General features: G+C 37.3%; 1 protein-coding gene across 2 annotated transcripts; it reads right to left on the bottom strand.

The window, feature by feature from the left end:
* Positions 1–442: 442 nt before the first annotated feature.
* LOC114314287 (protein STRUBBELIG-RECEPTOR FAMILY 3) lies at positions 443–19361 on the bottom strand. Of its 2 annotated transcripts, none has more exons than XM_028260766.2 (17): positions 19070–19361; positions 18600–18791; positions 17796–17928; positions 17632–17703; positions 16920–16985; positions 16719–16790; positions 16549–16620; positions 16402–16473; positions 16257–16322; positions 16018–16083; positions 13898–14322; positions 13369–13796; positions 6344–6615; positions 5755–5893; positions 2567–2703; positions 2322–2478; positions 443–1008 (listed from the first exon to the last, which is right to left on the bottom strand). In XM_028260766.2, the coding sequence occupies exons 2-17, from the start codon at positions 18718–18720 to the stop codon at positions 913–915; spliced, it is 2394 nt and encodes a 797-aa protein (XP_028116567.1). In that variant the 5' UTR covers positions 18721–18791; positions 19070–19361; the 3' UTR covers positions 443–912. The 2 variants fall into 2 exon arrangements, with proteins under 2 accessions (XP_028116567.1, XP_028116566.1); XM_028260765.2 differs by having other exon boundaries at positions 19012–19312.
* Between the last annotated feature and the right edge of the window lie 260 nt (positions 19362–19621).

The following is a 19621-nucleotide window of genomic DNA, read 5'->3' as shown; positions in this document are numbered from 1 at the left end:
CGACAGTCAAGCCAAATTGAGGCCTCTATCACTATTGTTATATAACTATCCTTTTGCCTATTAACTCAAAAATGTATATAGGAGTCTTTTGACAGCAAGTTAAAAAAAAACTAGTATTTTGACTTTTTAACTTTTTTTAGTTAAAAAAGTCAAATTTTTTAGCCAAAAAACCACCAAAAAGGTCAAAAAAACTAAAAAATTAACTTTTTACCAACTTTCCAAAACACTCCTTACAACATTTTTTAAGTTACCTTAACATTTTTAATTGTCATAAGGGCACATATAACAATAACCTTTGAAAAAATAAACCCCATATATATATATATATATTAACAATTAAGACCAACCTCATTTTTTTCAAATATTTCCACAAATTGAATGTTTGAATCACCAAAATAAACCTACGTAAGCCATAGCATGTCATGAAAGAAACACACTGGGAAACATCGTAACTACCACAAGATTCATAAATTGTACTCGGTCTTCCCTACAAATGAATTTATGAATATCATTCTTCAGTTAAACAAAATCTAATCAAACAATAGGAAAACAATCCTGGGGAACAATCAAACATCACTATCAACAATTATATCATAAATAAACATTATTAAATGACTGGGTTAGGAAATTTTATGCAGCATAAGCCATCCTTGCATAGTTTAAATGAACACAATTGGCCCAAAGAATAAGGACAACCAATCACAACCAAAACTATCTGTATCTGATTTCCAGAACATTTTTCGATGGGCACGGTTTTGATATGTGAACTGTGGGCTGTGTTAGCAGGGACGTCAACTCTGCAGCATGTTTACAGATGTATGTTCATGGGTTCAAATCTGGAAAATCAAACCTTTGCCATCTTCACTATTCATGAGCTCAATTACCAGTGTGTCGTGCACTGCCTAATCCAAGTCAGTCCCCATCCAATCTAGTTGGAGACTCCCTCCGTAACACTTGTACGAGGTCCAAAACAACTTCAGACATTGGTGGCCTATACTCAGGCTGCGTCTGCAAAAGGAGTTCAATGTTAGCTCTGTCCAGTTTGAAGAGAAACAAAGGAAAATAAGCACACAACCATAAATGTGGATTGTGCATTACCATTGCATAATATCACAAAAGCTAAAAAAGAAAAAGACGATAACAATGAAACTCAAAATGGGTTATATGTTAACAAATTACTATCACCAACTGAGCCAAGCAGCCTGAACTTTGGTGCACTGCACAGACAGACATCAAAATGTCAATTAATTTCTTAAATGTGATGGGGTTATTTTTTTTGCACTATCATTACGAAGAGCCTGGTAAAACCCATCACATGTATAGGAAGTGGATTTGATACTTCATCACCTTTAATAAAAGGATTGTGGGTTTTCCACTTTTGCATGTTTGGATTGTATATGTCTATGTGTGAATGTGTACGCATCTTTTTGTTATTATCTCACTCTCATCACCTACTATACACATGTAGAAAAGATTTTGCCAAAGCGTCATTTATGCGGCAATTTATTTCCTCCTATGACTTACACTATGTTTGGGAACCTAGGAGAGAAAAGAAAATAAATGATTACTTAAGTTATAAAAGAAAAGAAAAGAAATGACTGTGATTTCTCTCCTTGTTTGGATAAATAAGAAATAAAAAAAAAAAATGATTGTGATTTCTTTTCTTCTTGTTTGGTTAGATTTCATAAGTAAAAAGAAAATAAATTGTTTTATGTTATATTACCAAAATAACCTTTTTATATTTTGTCAGTCATTTTATTTATTTTATTTCTACAGGGACAAAATTAGTATTATGAACATATAAGAATCTTCTCTCCCAATCTCTCCATTTTTGGAAAGATTGAAAATGAGAGTTATAAGAGAAATGGGTTTCTCTCCATTTCTCCCAATTTCTCTCCACTTCAGTTATCCAAACAAGAGAAATACATATCTCTCCATTTCTTTTCTTTTCTCTACAAATCACTCAATCCAAACACAGCGTTAAACTACACTCATGGTTTTTTATGTTTGATATTTTTTTCCCGGGCAAATTATCAGGTTCATAGACTGAAGGTTAGGTAGACAACTTTGAATTTGAATGGAGACCTCAGCAGTTCCAAAGTACAGTCACTGAAATGGAGAAACTTCAGGGATTGCAAGAAAGTATTGGACCTGAAATGGGTGTGGATTTCCCATGCTTAAAATGATTGTAAAATTCTCTCTCAACACAAACATAGAACCGCCAACCTAAAATTTTGAGCCCCTTGGTGTCCATTGGCAGAAGAATAATGACTATATACACATATAACTCAAACTTCATACCAACATCACAAAGCACTCACCTGAACACATCGGGAAATAATGTCAGCGAAGTGTGACAACGATTTAGCAGTGTATTCTCCATGTAAAGAAGGATCAACCATCCTTGACAAAGCATCAATGTCATGAAGCTGAGGGATTGCCCATCTCACCAAAATTTGCTCTGCTCGATTTCGCGTGCTAAACATTATTTTGAAGAAGATAAAAGTTAGTTGCAAAGAATAGGCAAAACATCAAACCCAATATGATTCAACTTTACTCTTTTTACCTGTCATATGACTTTCTTCCAGTCAAGAGTTCTAACATCACCACTCCAAAGCTGTAAACATCACTCTTCGTGGTATAAATTCCTGACTCAAATTCTGGAGCTCCGTAACCATAAACTGTTAGGAGCTGTCCCGACAACTGAGTAAATATAACATTATCAGACTGAAATGAGGCTCCATTTGTTTCCAGGGAAATAAAGGGGGAAATTTTGCAAGGTCTCAGTGTGACTGTAATATTGGTTAGTCAATTTACTGAAGAATTTGCACAATATGGAATTATTAAGGGCAGTAAGTTCCAAAACAAAACAAGGCAACTTTCAAACATTTTTAAGAAATGTAAATTTAAAAAAAACAAACATAAATATTCATGCATACTAAGCAAAATGTAAAGTAACTGACATTTAGAACTAAATTTGAGCTCCAGGGCACTGCTTTATGTAAACATTACAATTCCAAGTTTTAGTTACAACTATTCGTACATAATTTATTTGATTGACATCACCAGTCCTCTTTATAACAAATACATTTCTACGTCTTCATTGAAATGTATGTGACCAAGATGGGCTTGCAAACCTTCTTCTAGACAAAGTTAACCAATTTTCAGTCCCACCATTGAAAATCAAGCACATAGACAATATAATGCCCAAGTGAAATCAATTTGGCCAAATAGTGATAAGCACACACTGCCTTGACCATCAAGATGGGATCAGAACCCCAAAGCCATTGATGTGGTCGAGATCCAAGGCTATTTTTGGTGGAAAAAGTTATTTATTGCACTCTGCAAGATAGGAAGAAAATAATTTAAGGAGCTGATTTCTCTCTCTCTCTCTCTCTCTCTCTCTCTCTCTCTCTCGAGTTGTAAGATTAAATAATAGTTTTGAATTTACCCAATGTACTACAGGATTTTTGTCATTTGGTGTATTTTTGTGAGTTCCCTTAGTTGTATGGTAAACCTCCTTTGAGATGGCTACTTATAAACATTTGTCTTTGGGGTAGTTAATTGTAGCAACTTGTCACCAGTGGTCAATCATGTGACTGCAAGCTACTTGGCACTTCTTCATCAATGAAGGGTTGCATATATGATAAATCCTACTTGTCACTTGCTTGTTACCAAGTGACTGCATGTAAGCCACTTCTCACCTTGTCCGTCATCTATAATTTTCTTCATTTCCAAGTACTTCAACATGTTAGTACTTCGCTCGTCACATATAGCTGTACTAACTCTTTTAAGGAGGTTTTTTTGGAGAATAAAATTTCAGATTTCGTACGTTGTTTTCTTCGTATTTTCCTACTTTTTTAGGGCTTGGTTTTGAGCCTAGTGGTGAGCCTTGCTTGGTCAAAATTGCAAAAATAAGTCCTAAAGTCTGATTTTTACATAGTAAGCCTTGGATTCAAAGTGTTATTCTCATCTACCTTTGATTGTAGCTGTGGGGAAGTATTTTGTGAGTGATAGCACGTGGCTCAGGTGGCGCCGAAGTGTCAACCGAGGTGTCACATGGCCTGATCATGCTTGCCGAGGTGATCTCGGCTAGGCCGAGGTTATCTGCGGAGATGCCGAATTCCGAGATAAGCAGATAAGGGGCAGAAATCCTAGACGAAGGAGGGTTCTAGTTTTGGATAAGGATAAAATTCTTAGGGAATTTATACCTACCTAGCTGGGAGTCCAAGATAAACATTATGTGCTTGAGTCTTATGAAGTGAGGCTTCTAAGGAATTTGGGCACTAATGGCTATAAAAGAGAGGCACCCCCGTGAGTCTCAGAGCGGTAACTTGTGAGTTGCATACTTGGTTTGATATCTTTAAGAGATAACTGACCTGATCGTCCGAGTGCCCCCGGGTGGTGAACCACTGCGGTAATCTCATCTTCTTATTACAGATTGTTGGGCTTAATCTATTCTGTCGGTGCTCTCCAGCTGAGTTCCCTTGTTCGGTTGTTGTGTGGTCAAAAATCAACACCCACAGTAGCCATTAGACCTCCAACCAACTAGTAACTATTGTTACTCTCAAAACCTTTGATTGTAGCCATTGGACCTCCAGCTAACTAGTAACTATATCACCATTTCTATCCTTTAACCACCTTGGAAACCATGTCTTTAGTCTCAATGCCATGAGGCACTTCATCAACTGTGTTGAACATTTTATCTTACTTGATTAGCTATTGTATTATTCTACAAGCTATAATTTCAGTCAAATTGGGCTCAATTTATCTTATCGAAACAAAATTAGGGACATCAAATTCAATCATGTCATATCACTACGTCAATAATGAGGTTTCTCAAATACCATTTTGAAAATCAACTTTCTACATTGCTATAGACAAGGTCTAAATTGTTTTTCCATATAAGGCTTTTCTCTCATCTAAACGAACAGACAGCAGCAAGCTAGTTGTGTAAATTATTACTTTTCTCTTCAAAATTAGAAGACTCTCTTAAGTGGAACGCCAACACTTGAGGAGCGAATAATAATAGATTGCCACATCATCAATGCCACTCCAAGATTAAAACCTAAAGTAAGTAGACAATTCTGAACTCTATGACTGATCTGTCATACTTTTCGTCACATTAATACTGTGTTTGGTTGGGAGATTTGGGAAGGAATTTGAAAAAAGGAAGGGAAAAGGTGTGTGAAACTAGGTGAAATGTAAGTATATTTCATTCACATTTCACATTTCTTTTTCATTTCCCTTTCCAAATCCTTTCTCAAATCCCCCAACCAAACACAGTGTAAAGAAAAGAAACAGGTGTGGATCGATAGGCAATGACCATCACAAAAAATGACCTATACGCTGCAAGATCTCCTTGGAGCTAGCCATCAACTGAAGTGTTCACGAGTACAACATTGAAACAGGCAGGAAAATCCATTTTCCCTTCATTTTTTTTTTTCCCCTTACCATGAACATCCAATATTCTTTCCAAAACAGATTACATTCATCCCTAAGTTGCTTCTCTAATTATTGTTGGAGCCAAATCAACCATTGGTATCAATGAAAATATAGTAGTCTCTTGCCCTTGACCCTCACCATGTACTAAGCCTTCTCTTCATTTTGCTCATTATCGTTTGATGCAGTGGCTTAGTCTAACAAACCTTCAACTACATGGATTCCTAAACAGTCCAACCTTTTGATGCTACTTGATGAAGATACTAAATATGTAGAATTAAAAAAGTAAATGACACTAATATCATGACTTACCTGACTCACGGAGCCTGACGATATTAAAGGAGCCAACCCACAATCAGAGACAAGTACAGCAAGATCATCATCGAGGAGAACATTGGCAGATTTGAAGTTCCTGTGGATAATAGGTGGCTCACAGATCTCATGTAGATACCTTCATTGCATAGAACAACGAAAAATATTAATAAACCTGATGAAATACTATTTTAGCAGTTATTCATGCAAGGGTAAGAAAACAAGAATGCCACTGTCCTCCACCTTACCCCTCCCCAGCCCCTTCCATTTGTGAAGTGCATGAACCATTTTGAAGGTCAAAAACCTTCTTTTGGTGCCTCCAATATAAAATTTAATGACTGGAAAATAGATAATATGGCTTATTAATAAGCTCCCATTTGATACAATTTTTCCGTTCGCTATTCACCACTTTGTTTTCTTCATTCACCCCCTTTCTCAAACCCAAACCAATTGACATATACAGATGTTGAAAAATTAGATATCAGGAATTTAACCAAAAGAAGTTCAAGATATAACAGCATATCCACTAAAGTAAGAGATAATTAACAAGTTGGGTCAGAAACAGTTATTCAGTAGTTGCTTGACTTACTCTAAGGCTCTAGCAGCTCCAAGGGCCATCCGGATGCGGTTATTCCACGAAAGTTGTTTCTTGAATTCATCATCTGAGTGCAAAGCATCCTGCAGTGTGCCGTTATTGCAATATTCATAGATCAAAAGCCTTTGACCATGCTCAGCACAATAACCCATGAGCTCAACAACATTAGCATGACGAATTTTATCTATATTGTTCACCAGATCAAGAAACTCATCATCTTTCTGCTGACTGCAAACTCTCTTGTCCAGTTTCTTGACTGCGAGTAACTACAGCATCATTCAAAAAGATAAGAGGTCAATTAAATTCTATGCAGATGCAGACTGCTTGACATACAAGTTGACACCAATATAAGAGCAAGAGAGAAAGACATGCATTTGGGGATGTCCCAAGAATGACCCATAGAAAATATTTTTTATATATACCAAGATTAGACCTAAAGAGAACTAAGTGATAAAAGTATAAAACATACAAATACTTGCTAATTTAACTTGGACCAATGATTGAACCCAGAAGACTATATTCTTCTCAAAAGAAAGAAAGAAGATTGGTTGAACAAGGCTGATTAATTTGAACAGGTAGAGACTATATTTGTAACAGCAAAAAACATAAAAACAAATCAGAATGCCAGGAGTGGAGATATCTTTTTTTAACCTTACCTAATACAGGTAGTTACAATGTGCAAACAATATCAATTTCAGCAATTATGCTGACCATTAAAACATCAATTGTTGGCTTGAGGTGCAAGTGCAACTCAATTGGGGTATCTCCTGCCAGCACAGTGGGGGCAGCTGCTGAGTCGAGGTGAAAGTGAAACTCAATTATTCCAGTATAAAAAACACAACCTTCTAGAGGAAGCACTTCATGAGAGATGGCTTGAAAAAAGGGGGAAGGAAAAGAAAACAGACACAATAAATAAATAAACCTAGCATCGTGAAACCAAGGTTGTTAAAATTGGGATCCTAGGTAGGATCGTTGGGAGAGACTTGTGAATCGGATCGAAGATCGTAAGATTCTACTTTCAATGTAAAATAAAACAAAAAATTATCCATAATGATAATGTATCTTAAATAACTTCAAAATCATTAAAGAAAAATTATAAATTTGATATAATACATCTTTTATGTTATAACATAAATTAAATGAGATACTTGGAGAAAGAGTTTATAGTCAAATTTCTTATATAAATATACACATATACATACATATATAATGTTAGTGTATATCTAGTTATCTTTGTATTATGTATATAGATATATATATTAGTTGATATCTATCCTGTTAAGTGTAAATATTCTCCTCCTATATATATAGGAGTCATTGTACTTGGTTAAGATCATAATAAAGAACATAGAGTTAATCTCTCTCTTTACAAGTTTAACAGGGTATCAGAGCTATAAATTTTATTTTATTTTTTTCTCTCTTCGTTCTCCTGTTCAGCACCAGAATACATCATCTTGTTTGTGGGTTTTACTTTTGGATACTGATTGCACACTGTCAGGCTATCCCATCCACTCCCATCATCTTGCTCGGAATTTCTTCCAGATTCCAACGCCGCCAAAATTGTCCTCAACAGCCCATTCACGCGCTCTCACGCGCCGCCTCTATCGTCATTGCGTCACTGTCTTCCATCGCCACTCGCCAACGAACATTCACTCGCGTCTCTGTGCAACACTTACGTCAGCCACTTCCATTAGTTGCTTCCGTCAACCGCCGATCCACGCCAGTCGCCTACTCAAGCCGATGACGTGTGCTTGACGTCAGCCCTTCTCCTGCGCCTCCCCTGCCAACGTGTGCCGCGCCTCTGCTCCTTACCGTGCGTCGTGCCTCTGCTCCCTCTTGCTGACGTAGCCCGCCTCTGCTACTGACGTCAGCCTTAGTTTGGACCCTTCTTTTGGGCTTTTTCATCTCTTTTTGGGCTGTATTTGATTGTTTTGGCCGGGTTCCCGTCTCTTTTCGACCTTCCCAACTCACTGGTATGCTCTGTTTTTCTAATTTTACTTTTATCGTGTTGTTTTCTATTTTTGCCTTGATTCTAAACCATCATAGATCGCTCCGACTCTGCTCATCCTATTTCTATCATTCTTGACGGCTCTAATTATGTTCTCTAGGCCCAAGCCATGTCTAGATTTCTCAAAGGTAAGAAATTATGGCACATTACTACTGGGGGTGTGTCTAAACCAACAAAGGAGGCTGAGGAAATTGCAGCCAAATTTGCCAGTAAAAATTATCAGATTATTGCTTGGTTCTGAAATCTCTGTCACATCTATCAACCTTCAGTTTGGTCGCTTTCAACTTGACTCGGTTTCTACCCTTGCTAAAGATATTTGGGACTTTCTCAAAGAACGGTATCAAACTACTGGTCTTGCACATTAGTATCGACTTTAGAATCACCTCCATCGCATGCAACAGGAGCCTGGTCAGTCTATTAATGATTTTTTGTCTCAAATATATTCTGTTTGGGATTAGCTTGCTTTTTCTAAGCCTCCCTAGCCTCATCATGAAAATGCTGCTCTATGTCTTGAGTATCGCAATCAACAACGGTTGGTTCAGTTTCTCATGGCTCTCACCTCTCATTTTGAGCCGGTACGTGCATCTCTCCTGCATCGCACTCCCTTGCCTTCTCTAGAGCAAGCTGTATCTGAGCTTCTATCTGAGGAGACTCGTCTTGGTCCCTTCTTTACTTCACATATGGACTCAGTTCTGGCCACTCAGTTACGGAGTTCCTTTTCTCTTCCACAGACTCCTCAGTACATTTATTTTCAAATCGCAGGCTCTCTTCTGCTCATCTTTTGGTTCATTGTTCAATCAAGTCTTGCCGCTACTATAACAAAATTGCCCCAGGTCATCTCCAACAAGATTGTTTTCGCAACCCATCACATCCATCCTTTACTGGATCATCCTCTCATGGATCTCACTCTCAGAGCTGGTCTCACCATTCTGGGAATCAGTCTTGGTCTATGCCTGCTCGTCACACTGCTACTACTTCTGAGGACTTCTCCTCTTCTGACCCTTTGGATCCTTCCACCCCAGTCTTCTCCCAAACGAAACCCTAATTAAACAGTTTCTATCACCTCTAGTAATCCTCCTTCTACTGCTTTGTCTATTACCTCAGGTACATCTTTTTGGTATTTTGACTCTGCTTCTTGTAACCATGACTCTACTATTTTTTCTTCCACATCTTCTTCTCTTCATATTCCTTTCATACATATTGATGATGGTTCTCTCATGTCTGTGAGTCATATTGGTTCTATCCCTACATCTCATTTGTCCTTATCATATGTTTATCTTATTCCTGCTCTCACTTTAAACCTTATTTCCATTAGTTAGTTATGTGAACATGGCCTAACTGTCACCTTTTCTACTAATGGTTGTTTGGTGCAGGACCCTCAGACGGGACAGACCCTTGGGATCGGCCGTAAGCATGACGTCTCTGTGAACTCCTTTATCTTCATGTTCCAGTCTCCACTCCATTGGCTGCCCCTACCTCTGCCTCATCCTCATCTTCCTCTACCTTATCACCGTTTCATCTTTGGCATTGTCGGTTAAGTCATATTTTTGTTAGTCGGTTACAATCTTTAATTTCTAGTGGTCAGTTAGGTCATGTCCCTTCAGACACTTTAGATTGTTTACCTTGTCAACTTACCAAACAGCCGGCTTTTATCTTTTAATAAAATTAATTATGTTTCTTGTGCTCCTTTTAATCTTATGCATTTTGATATTTGGGGCCCATCTCCTACACTTACCATGGGGGGATCTCGCTATTTTGTTATTTTGTTGATGATTTTTCTCGTTATACTTGGATATTTCTTATGAAAAATTGTTCTGAACTTAAACAACTTTTTTACAATTTTGCCATAATGGTTCAAACCCAGTTTTCCAAAACTATAAAAATCTTCCATTCTGATAATGCTATGGAATATAGGGATTTAGACTTTTTACCCTTTTTTCAAAGTCATGGTACACAGCCTCATCGTTCATGTGATGGCACGTCTCAACAAAATGGACATGCTGAACGAAAACATAGGCATATTCTTGATACTACTCGGGCTCTTCTCATTTCTTCCTCTTGTCCTGAAACTTTTTAGGGGGAAGCTGCTCTTACTGCTGTTTACACTATCAATTATGTCCCCACCCCGGTCCTTCATAATCAAACACCCTATGAGCGATTGTACAACACTTCTCCTTCTTACACCGCCTTCGGGTTTTTGGGTCTGCATAATTTGTTCTTCTCCAACCTCATGAACACACCAAACTAGAACATCGTTCTCGTCTGTGTTGTTTTCTTGGGAATAGAATTAAACATAAAGGTTATCAGTGTTGGGATCCCATTTCTAAGCATTTTCGTATCTCTCACTTCGTAGTCTTTTGAGAACATAAAATGTTTGCCTCTCTTTCTCCCTTTCACTTATCTTCTCCAACTTCCACTCTTCACTTTATTGATCCCTCTATAGATCTTTTTCCTGATGATTTTAATGCAGGTCCTCCTCCTCCAGAAACACCATTGCCTACGCCTAATCCCGCCGGGCCTGTACTCCCTAATGTCCTCATAGTGTTTCTTTGGCTCCATCACCCCTTAATGAGTCTTCACCATTTTGCTCATCTTCTTTCCAGCCTCCTTATTCTAGTCGTCCACAAAGGGTAACACAACCTAATGTTCTAACCCTTTTTGACAGCAAGCTATGACTGATGAATTGCAAGCATTAGACAAAACTCATACTTGGAATGTTGTTGACCTTTTCCCTGGTAAGACTACAATCGGATGTAAATGGATTTATAAAATCAAGACTCGTTCTAATGGATCTGTTGAGCGATATAAAGCTCGTTTGGTTGCTCGAGGCTTCACTCAAGAATATGGTATTGATTATGAGGAACCTTTTGCTCCTGTTGCTCGCCTCACTTCTATCCGTAGCTTGATTGTTGTTGCTGTTGCTTGTCACTGGGGCTTTTTTCAAATGGATGTAAAAAATGCCTTCCTCAATGGTACTCTTCTTGAGGAAGTCTATATGAAACCCCCTCCTGGATCTACGGTTCCGGTATATAAAGTCTGTAATTTGCTTTATATAGGCTCAAGCAAGCTCCCCATGCTTGGTTTGCTAAGTCCAGTGCTACTATTCATGACTTTGGCTTCACCTCCAACTCCTATGACTCGGCTTTATTTATTCGCACCACTACTCAGGGCACCACTCTTCTTCTTTATGACAATGATATGATTATCACAGGTGATGATGAGACTAGTATTCTTACTCTCAAGCAGTTTTTTAGCTGCCAATTTGAGATGAAGGATCTTGGTACTCTCAATTATTTCTTGAGTCTTGAAATCTCTCATGACTCAACAAGCTATTTTTTCTCTCAGGCCAAATATGCATCCGATCTTCTTGCTCGAACTGCACTTACTGATTGCAAAGTTGCTTCTACTCCAATTGACCATCAGACTTGTCTTACTCCTCTAGATGACATTCTTCTCCCTGATGCTACACTCTACCGGCAGCTGGTAGGCAGCCTTATCTACCTTACAGTTACTCGTCCTGATATTTCATATGTTGTCCACATTGTCAGTCAGTATATGTCGGCTCCTCGCACGCCTCACTATGATGCCCTACTCCGTATTCTTCGCTATCTCAAGGGCACTCTGTTTCATGGTCTTCACTATTCTTCTCTATCCTCTCTCAAGCTTCATGCTTATTCTAATGTTGATTGGGCTGGGGATCCCACTAATCGTCGTTCTACTATTGGTTTCTGCTTCTTCCTAGGGGATTCTCTTATTTCTTGGCACAGCAAGAAACAGACTCTCACTGCTCGCTCTAGTACTAAAGCTGAATATTGAGCTCTTACAAATACTACCCAGGAACTTCTGTGGCTCCGATGGCTCCTTGCTGACATGGGTGTAGCTTCTACTGACGCTACTTCTCTCTATTGTGACAGTCAAGGTGCCATTCAAATTGCCCATAATGATGTCTTTCATGATCACACTAAACATATTGACATTGACTGTCATTTTATCCGACAGCATGTTACTCGTGACACAATCCATCTCTATTCTATTGCTTCTGTTGATCAGCCTGCTGATATCTTCACCAAGGCTCATCCCCTTGGTCATTTCGGTGACTTAGTTTCCCAACTCATGTTGGTTGATGTCTATCCACCTTGAGTTTGCGGAGGGCTGTTAGTGTATATCTAGTTATCTGTTAGTGTGTTTATCTAGTTATCTTTGTATTACGTATATAGATATATATTAGTTGATATCTATCCTATAAAGTGTAATTATTCTCCTCCTATATATATAGGAGTCATTGTACTTGGTTAAGATCATAATAAAGAATACAGAGTTATTCTATCTCTTTCCAAGTTTAACATATAAAAAAATAAATAATAAGAAAAAAAAATTAGTAGGATCGGGATTGTAGTGCGATTCTACAAGATTTTATGACTAAGATCGTTGTCACTTTAAGATCCTACTGAATTTAAGATTCTAGTGCGATCTAGATTGTTTACCCCAACTAGAATCGTAGGATCTTAAGATCCTACGATCCGGATCGGGGATTTTGATAACCACGCGTGAAACAGGTTTCTGAAAACTAACAACAATGCAACAAACAACATGGAAGGAATTAGGTGACATACCCAATACACCCCTCCCAAACCCCATCTAATGGAGACTAAAATGGATGTTACTTTTCTTAGTGTTTGCCTTTGCCATAGAATTTTGTTGCGACAACAATAATAGCAGTAGTCAAGATTTTCAAAACATAGATATCAGTAATTCAGAACAGTGATATCTGCTCTATAATTCCAATAATCACTGCGGGGTGGGTGGGGCAAGGACATGCAAATGCAAAGCAACTGGAAAAAGAATCAACAGCTGGTAAGATTAAAAGCACAAGCTGCTGAACTAAATCTAGCACAGGAAGATTTTTTAAAAAAAAAAATTGTGTCTAAGGTAGTAAAATATCCACAAGAAACACCCCAGTTAACCAATCTGTAAACTCTCTCAAAGAAGGAAATTAATTTAAGAATCAAACCTTTCCATCAGGAAGCTCTGCCCTATAAACACTTCCTAGCATGCCTGCTCCAATAAAATTTTCTTGAGAAAAGCTGTTTGTATATTGCTGAAGAAATGCTATTGTGAAAGACTTCACAGAAATTTGAGGACTTTGAGATTTGGTGGAAGGCCTCTCTGCAGTTGCTGAAGCAGGTGCGATTGGATTTACAATGACCCTCTCAAAATTAGGAGGTGGAGGTGGTGGAGGAGGTGGCGGTGGTGGGGGTGGGGGCCGCATTGAATCAATATCAAATCTGGTCATGTCAATTTCATGATCAGACCGTTTTGGTATTCCACTCAGTCTTTGCACGTTAAGCTCCCTCTCATTTTGTGGCTTTGGCATCAAGCTTGTTCTTCTCGACCCTGTTTGATGCTCCTCCTTTGGCCTCACAACTGCCACTTTTGGAACTGCTCAAAGAATTTTAAGAAAGACATTTATTACAAAAAAAGAGAAACTTAACAGGAAGTAACTGATTGCCATAAAATATGGATAACAAACTTATAATTACCTTTCTCAATTTGATTGTTCGGTTGAACCAAGGATTCACTGTCCATGGGATTATCTCTACTGCCTAAATATGGAGCTACTTCATGCCGCTTGGAAATTCTGTCAGCCTCTGGTCTTCCTCTCCGACACAATGGCATACAGAGCAAAATTGATAATACCAACACTATAAATGACACCACCCCAACAATTGATATCCAAACTACCCTTGCGGTAGTTGAGTGTCTTTTGGTACTTATAGAATTTGATTCCGGTGCAGATGGTCCATCAGCCTTTTTCCCAGGGGTTTGTTCAGAAGATGGTGCCCCAGAAACCGGTGGTGCTGGAGGTGGTGTTGGGGATGTGGGTGTTGTTGGGGATATGGGTGTTGTTGGGGATATGGGTGAAGGTAATGGAGCAATAGTAGTGTTGAATGGGTTCCCATCTTTTCTGCAGATAAAATTTAAAATTAGGCGGTAGCATAACATAACAACAAAAGATTTACAGTGCCCCTGTGGTGTCCCCTCTTCACATTCTAAACACTTGCTGAAAAAAATATGACAGTAAGTGATTGACTTAAACATCAGATACGATTGACCACAACACAAATAACTATGAAACCTTCAGTGGGGTTTAATTGTTCATCAACACCGTCATTATTCTAATAGAGGCTTCAGAAACCTATATAGGATATGTCACCAATGCTACTTGGTAAAACCTGCACTCCATGCACATTGCCATGGCACTAGATGTGAATCTATATTTTGGACATACATTTACCTGCATCTGTTGTGAGCCAAGTACATTTTAATAAGTTAAATTTTAAATGATAGGTTAGACATATTTACAGCTTTAGTTGAGGAGCCTGACCTTTGTAAATTATCAGGTTACGTGATATTAGGTCTTCTAGATAAGCTTCTATGGCTTTGGAGTTTACACCTACCTCATCTTACTAGATATTTTCATTAACAAGTTAAACAGTTCAGATGTTTTCATAATTTCCTAAAGAGTGAATATTCAAGGAGTTTTCCATATTTCACATTTCAGATCTTTCCAATGAAGTGAAACGTGCAATGGTGTCTACTTTTTTTTTCTTTTTTCTTTTTTTATCAACAACAAAATGAAATGGTGTCTACTGTCTATATATTTTTAGAACACTTTCAAATAAAATCAAATATAGAAAAAATTACAAAGAAAATACTTCTTTTATTTTTTGTGTGCTTATTCTACAATACAACTTGTATATTGTTCTAAATGAACCCAGATGCTTGGAAAATTGGTTTAAAGAGGAAAGTCATTTCTGAGTAAACTGTTCAAAATTTGGGCGAACCTTTCAAGGAAAAATAAGGAAACCCACAGCAAACTGTTTCATAATGTTTTAAAGACTCTAGGGAGACTTGTAAATAACTTTCTGAAACAAGTGAGAGACAGAATCATGAAGTTGAAACATCAATATGACTACAAATAAGCACTAATCAAATAAAACGTTTTGCTCCATTAAAGGAGTGGTCATGGCAACATTAGGTTCACCACAAACGAAGTACCCCCATTTTACGCAAAGCAATTTTCAGCAGGGTTTTGGACAATAATGAACAATAGGTTCACCACAAAACAATTTTGTTCAACTACAATGCAATTTGCAGATAATTACATATATGTACATGACTACATCATTAAAGTGTCCATAGTCTAATCTATCTGTTTTGGTCCTTCTGGAAAACTTTAGCCCTTCTTTTTGAGAACCTATCAAACACTACTACAAAATTCATTCATCCAGAAAAATGAGCTAGTAAACTAAGATGCAGTGAAGACTTCTCAACAATTGGCAACCGAAGATGCAGTCAAGTGTTCTCAACAACGGGTATGAATAATATGATTTCCATGGCCAGCTGGATTTGAGGGCATAAACACGTGACTGCTTGTTTTCTAATGATTTGGGTGCTTCTGCAAGTAATGAAGTTTTCAGGGAATTTTTGCATAATTATCAAGTAACATTAAAATATCGATTATCGACCCAAACCCCACGTATTGAAGTACGCATAGATGTCGAACTTGATCCCAAACCATTTTAAATTATGCAAAAATTCTAATTGCAACAAAAAGAAGTAACAAATAAACCAAAATTTTACATATTGTAGCTCTCACTTGAAATTAGGAATGCTCAGCAACTTGTCAGGTATAGGTCCATTAAACAAATTATTCTCAATGTTCCTGATAAAAAAAGAAAGAAAAAAAGAAAACGCAAGTTAGAAAACTGTGAGATAGCAGCATCTCACCCTACCAACTTCTGAAAATAGTATTTAGTTATTTCCCTCAGAACAAAAGCATTTCTAGAAAAATTTAACTCCATCTGAGGTTTAAAGGTGACATGGTTGAGAAAGTACAAATCTCTGAGTGGAAGATCTTGCAAAACATCAAGAGTCCCAGAAAGCTGGTTGTTCTGCAAATGACTGTCAATCACTATGTTAGCTTTATTCACACAGATGGAATAGGTGCAAAATAAGTGCCTCACTGAGATAAATTACTCACAGAGTGGTCAGAGATGACAAATTCTCCAGCGAAGTTGGCAGCTGCCCACTCAAATTGTTGCTGGATAAATCTCTGCACAAAGATAAATGGCAATCACTTATAAAAGTAAACCTGACCATGAAAAGCTTGCCAAAGAAATTTGCTTACAGATTGACCAATCCTGTAAGGCCTTGAAACGCATCTGGTATATCTCCAGTTATTTGATTGTCATTCAGAGACCTGAAACACAGAAAGCAACTGCTAAGGAAAACCAAGCTGTTTAGAAAAAGGAAGCAACTCACAGAACACATACAAACAAGAGGAAAGTGAAAACATACATAGCTTGCAGTTGACTTAGAGAGGATAAAGAACTTGGGATGCTTCCAGTGAAATGGTTATCTGAAAGAAAACTGCCAAAAGTAAAGCCTATTATATATTTTGCAAGAGTAGATGGCCAAAAACAAGGAAATCCAAGTTCATAGGTAAAATTGAGTATAACATGAATTGAATGCAATATTCTTTAATATGGTAGCACATACAAGGTCAGCAAGGTAACTGGAAGATTGGTCGGAATGCTACCCCCAATGTGGTTGTTGCTTAGATCTCTGCCACAAAATAATGGCACACAACACATGTTAAAGGCAACATCAATAGAGAAATTTGAATATCCTGTGAATTAAAAGAAAAATGAAACATTATGATCTGGAGAAGGTATTGCAGACAACCCTCCCCAGTAGTGTGAAATGTGAGTAGTACGTGTTACACAGTATTGGGTAGAAATCAACACGAAAAGCTAGCTATTGAGGTGAAGGTGCCCTCATGCTTATTAACTTCACATTACTTTAGTACTTAAGCAATGTGGGACTTCACTTCACAGTATAAACTGGGGCAACATCGAAATATCTTGCAGATCACATAAGAGAAAGATCCCATGACAGCTGATCAGGATGGTTCTACCAATCCAATGAGGGTTGAACTATAAGAAATAGATAGTCCCCCCAAAATCCAGATACATAGTCCATCAAGAGAATTAAAAGAAATTGGGAACTATAACACTCAATCCTCATCCTTGACAAAATATTATCACTTTGTCAAGCAACTTGGTAATGAACCAAAAAAACCAAAAAAAGAGGGAAGATATTTAAAAGCAAAATCAATGAAGAATCTATTAAGTCTTTCCAATACCACTATCCATCAAAAATGGAAACACCAAATGCACTTAGAGAGAGAGAGAGAGAGAGAAGCACATACATTGTTTGTATAGAAGTAAATGAACCTAGGTCGTTACCCAGTTGTCCTCCCAAATTGGCACCAATAAGAGTTCTATAAAACCAGATAATTATAAGAGAATTGAAAGTTGACATTGTCCATAAACATTAAGTATTCAAGATGCAGGAAGAGAAGGGATTGCATACATAGAGATTACGGAATTGTTAGTGTTACATTGAACTCCTTGCCAAGCCTCAGCACATGGGTCTCCAGCACTAGCAACCCATCCAGGAAGAAGAGGGTTTCCAAGTGCAGCATAAAAACTATTAATTGCAGCAACTGAACCAACATAAAAGAATGCCACCAATAAGCAATTGTTTCGAGAAATTTACAATGGGAAAAGACGTAGCATAAGTAAATCATCATACTTGCTAGCAGAAAAAAAGAATCTGGGAAATTCATTTTCCGCTGAAAGTTTCCAGAAAAGTATATTGTTTTCAAAATGTAAAAATTGAAAGGAAGTTAAACCAACCGTCATTTTCATTGCCGAGAAAATAGAGACAAATAGGAGAAAATAAATGTTGACACCCCAGACAAAAACCAAGAGAGAAATTTCAGAACTTGTCAACTAAAAAGGTGCGAATAGGCAGGTTTAGAGCTTTAATTAACTAGACGAATCTAAAAGTCGCACATAAGTAACAAGAAATTCCAAAAGGAAATAAATAAATAAATAAATAAATAAAATTAGGAGGCAAAAGCTTCATATCGTTAAAGATTATCATTCCCAAGGTTCATAAGTGATGGGAGACTGCATAAATTGCCCTGCTCAGCTGGCGAGAAAAGGTAGGAAAATAATAAAGCATAAAATGTTGAATATCAGACTATTCATTATATGCAACCCAACAAAAAAAAAAATCAACTTTCCTCTTTTTTCTTTCTCTTTTCTTCCCCTAATTTTCTAATCAACCAAACAGCACAATAAAATTAGAAATGCTCCAGCCCACACTTACCATCAGCAAGATTAGTGTCTCCACGCGAAATTTGTGCCGTGGAGATCAAAACAAGCCCCACAAAGACCCGTACATAGATCTCCAAATTCAAGCACTTTATAGCAGATCTCTTGAGACCCATTGTCTAAAACCCAACCTTTCTCTTCAATTCCCTCACTTTAACGAGCCTCCTCTCATCACTCAACCTCCAACCTGAAAATCAAAGGAAAATATGCGTACAATGTCAGTGATCTCATCACAGCACAACAATTCACAACACCAGCTATGCTTTTCAAAACAAACGAATCACTACAATCACTTGAAACCCAGAACAAAACAAACTAGTACAATGATATACTAGTGTGAAATCAATGTGAAAGCAAATTTGAAGCAAGTGGGAGCATTAACAGGGAGAGAAATGGGGTTCGCATACCAAAAATCAATGAGTGATTTATTATTAGCACTCAAATCTAGAGAGAGAAAACCCTAACCCTTGTTCGAGATTGATTAAGAAAGAAGAAAGCTAAAGCGTAGCAAGTTGCAGAGACTAGCAAAAAGAGTCGTCTGAAGACGCTGAACCTCTTTCTCTCTCTCTCTCTTCTCTCTCTAGAAGAAAAAAGAAAAATCAAAACTGGATACTTTTCCATATTTTATTTTTAACGTTTAACTAAATTTGGCTCTGTTTGGTTGATTTGAGCCATGGATTTTCAAAAATTAATCACACACTCAATTTTGAAAATGTAGCTGAAGGCAGGAGAATTTATGCTAATTGGTCATCTTAGTAGACATTCTATTGGATATTTCACCGGTCGTCTGGCCAGTTGATTGAAACAGTATAAAAAAAAATTAAATTTTTTTTTTTCAATTGACACATGTTAATGTTTATATATTCAATATTCAATAAAAAATATTTTCTGAATTTTTTTAAAAAATTTATGAATTTTAATAAAATTTTGAGTTGTGTTTGTTATTATGAGTTGTAAATTTTTATATCAAATATCATATATCACGTCAAAAATTTCTCATTCAATTCAAAACTCTTT

The sequence above is a fragment of the Camellia sinensis genome, chromosome 8, assembly GCF_055761805.1.
Source record: "Camellia sinensis isolate YWXY chromosome 8, ASM5576180v1, whole genome shotgun sequence".
NCBI lineage: Eukaryota > Viridiplantae > Streptophyta > Magnoliopsida > Ericales > Theaceae > Camellia > Camellia sinensis.
Note: the sequence above shows the minus strand (reverse complement) of the source record. Positions and strands in the feature narration are given on the sequence as shown.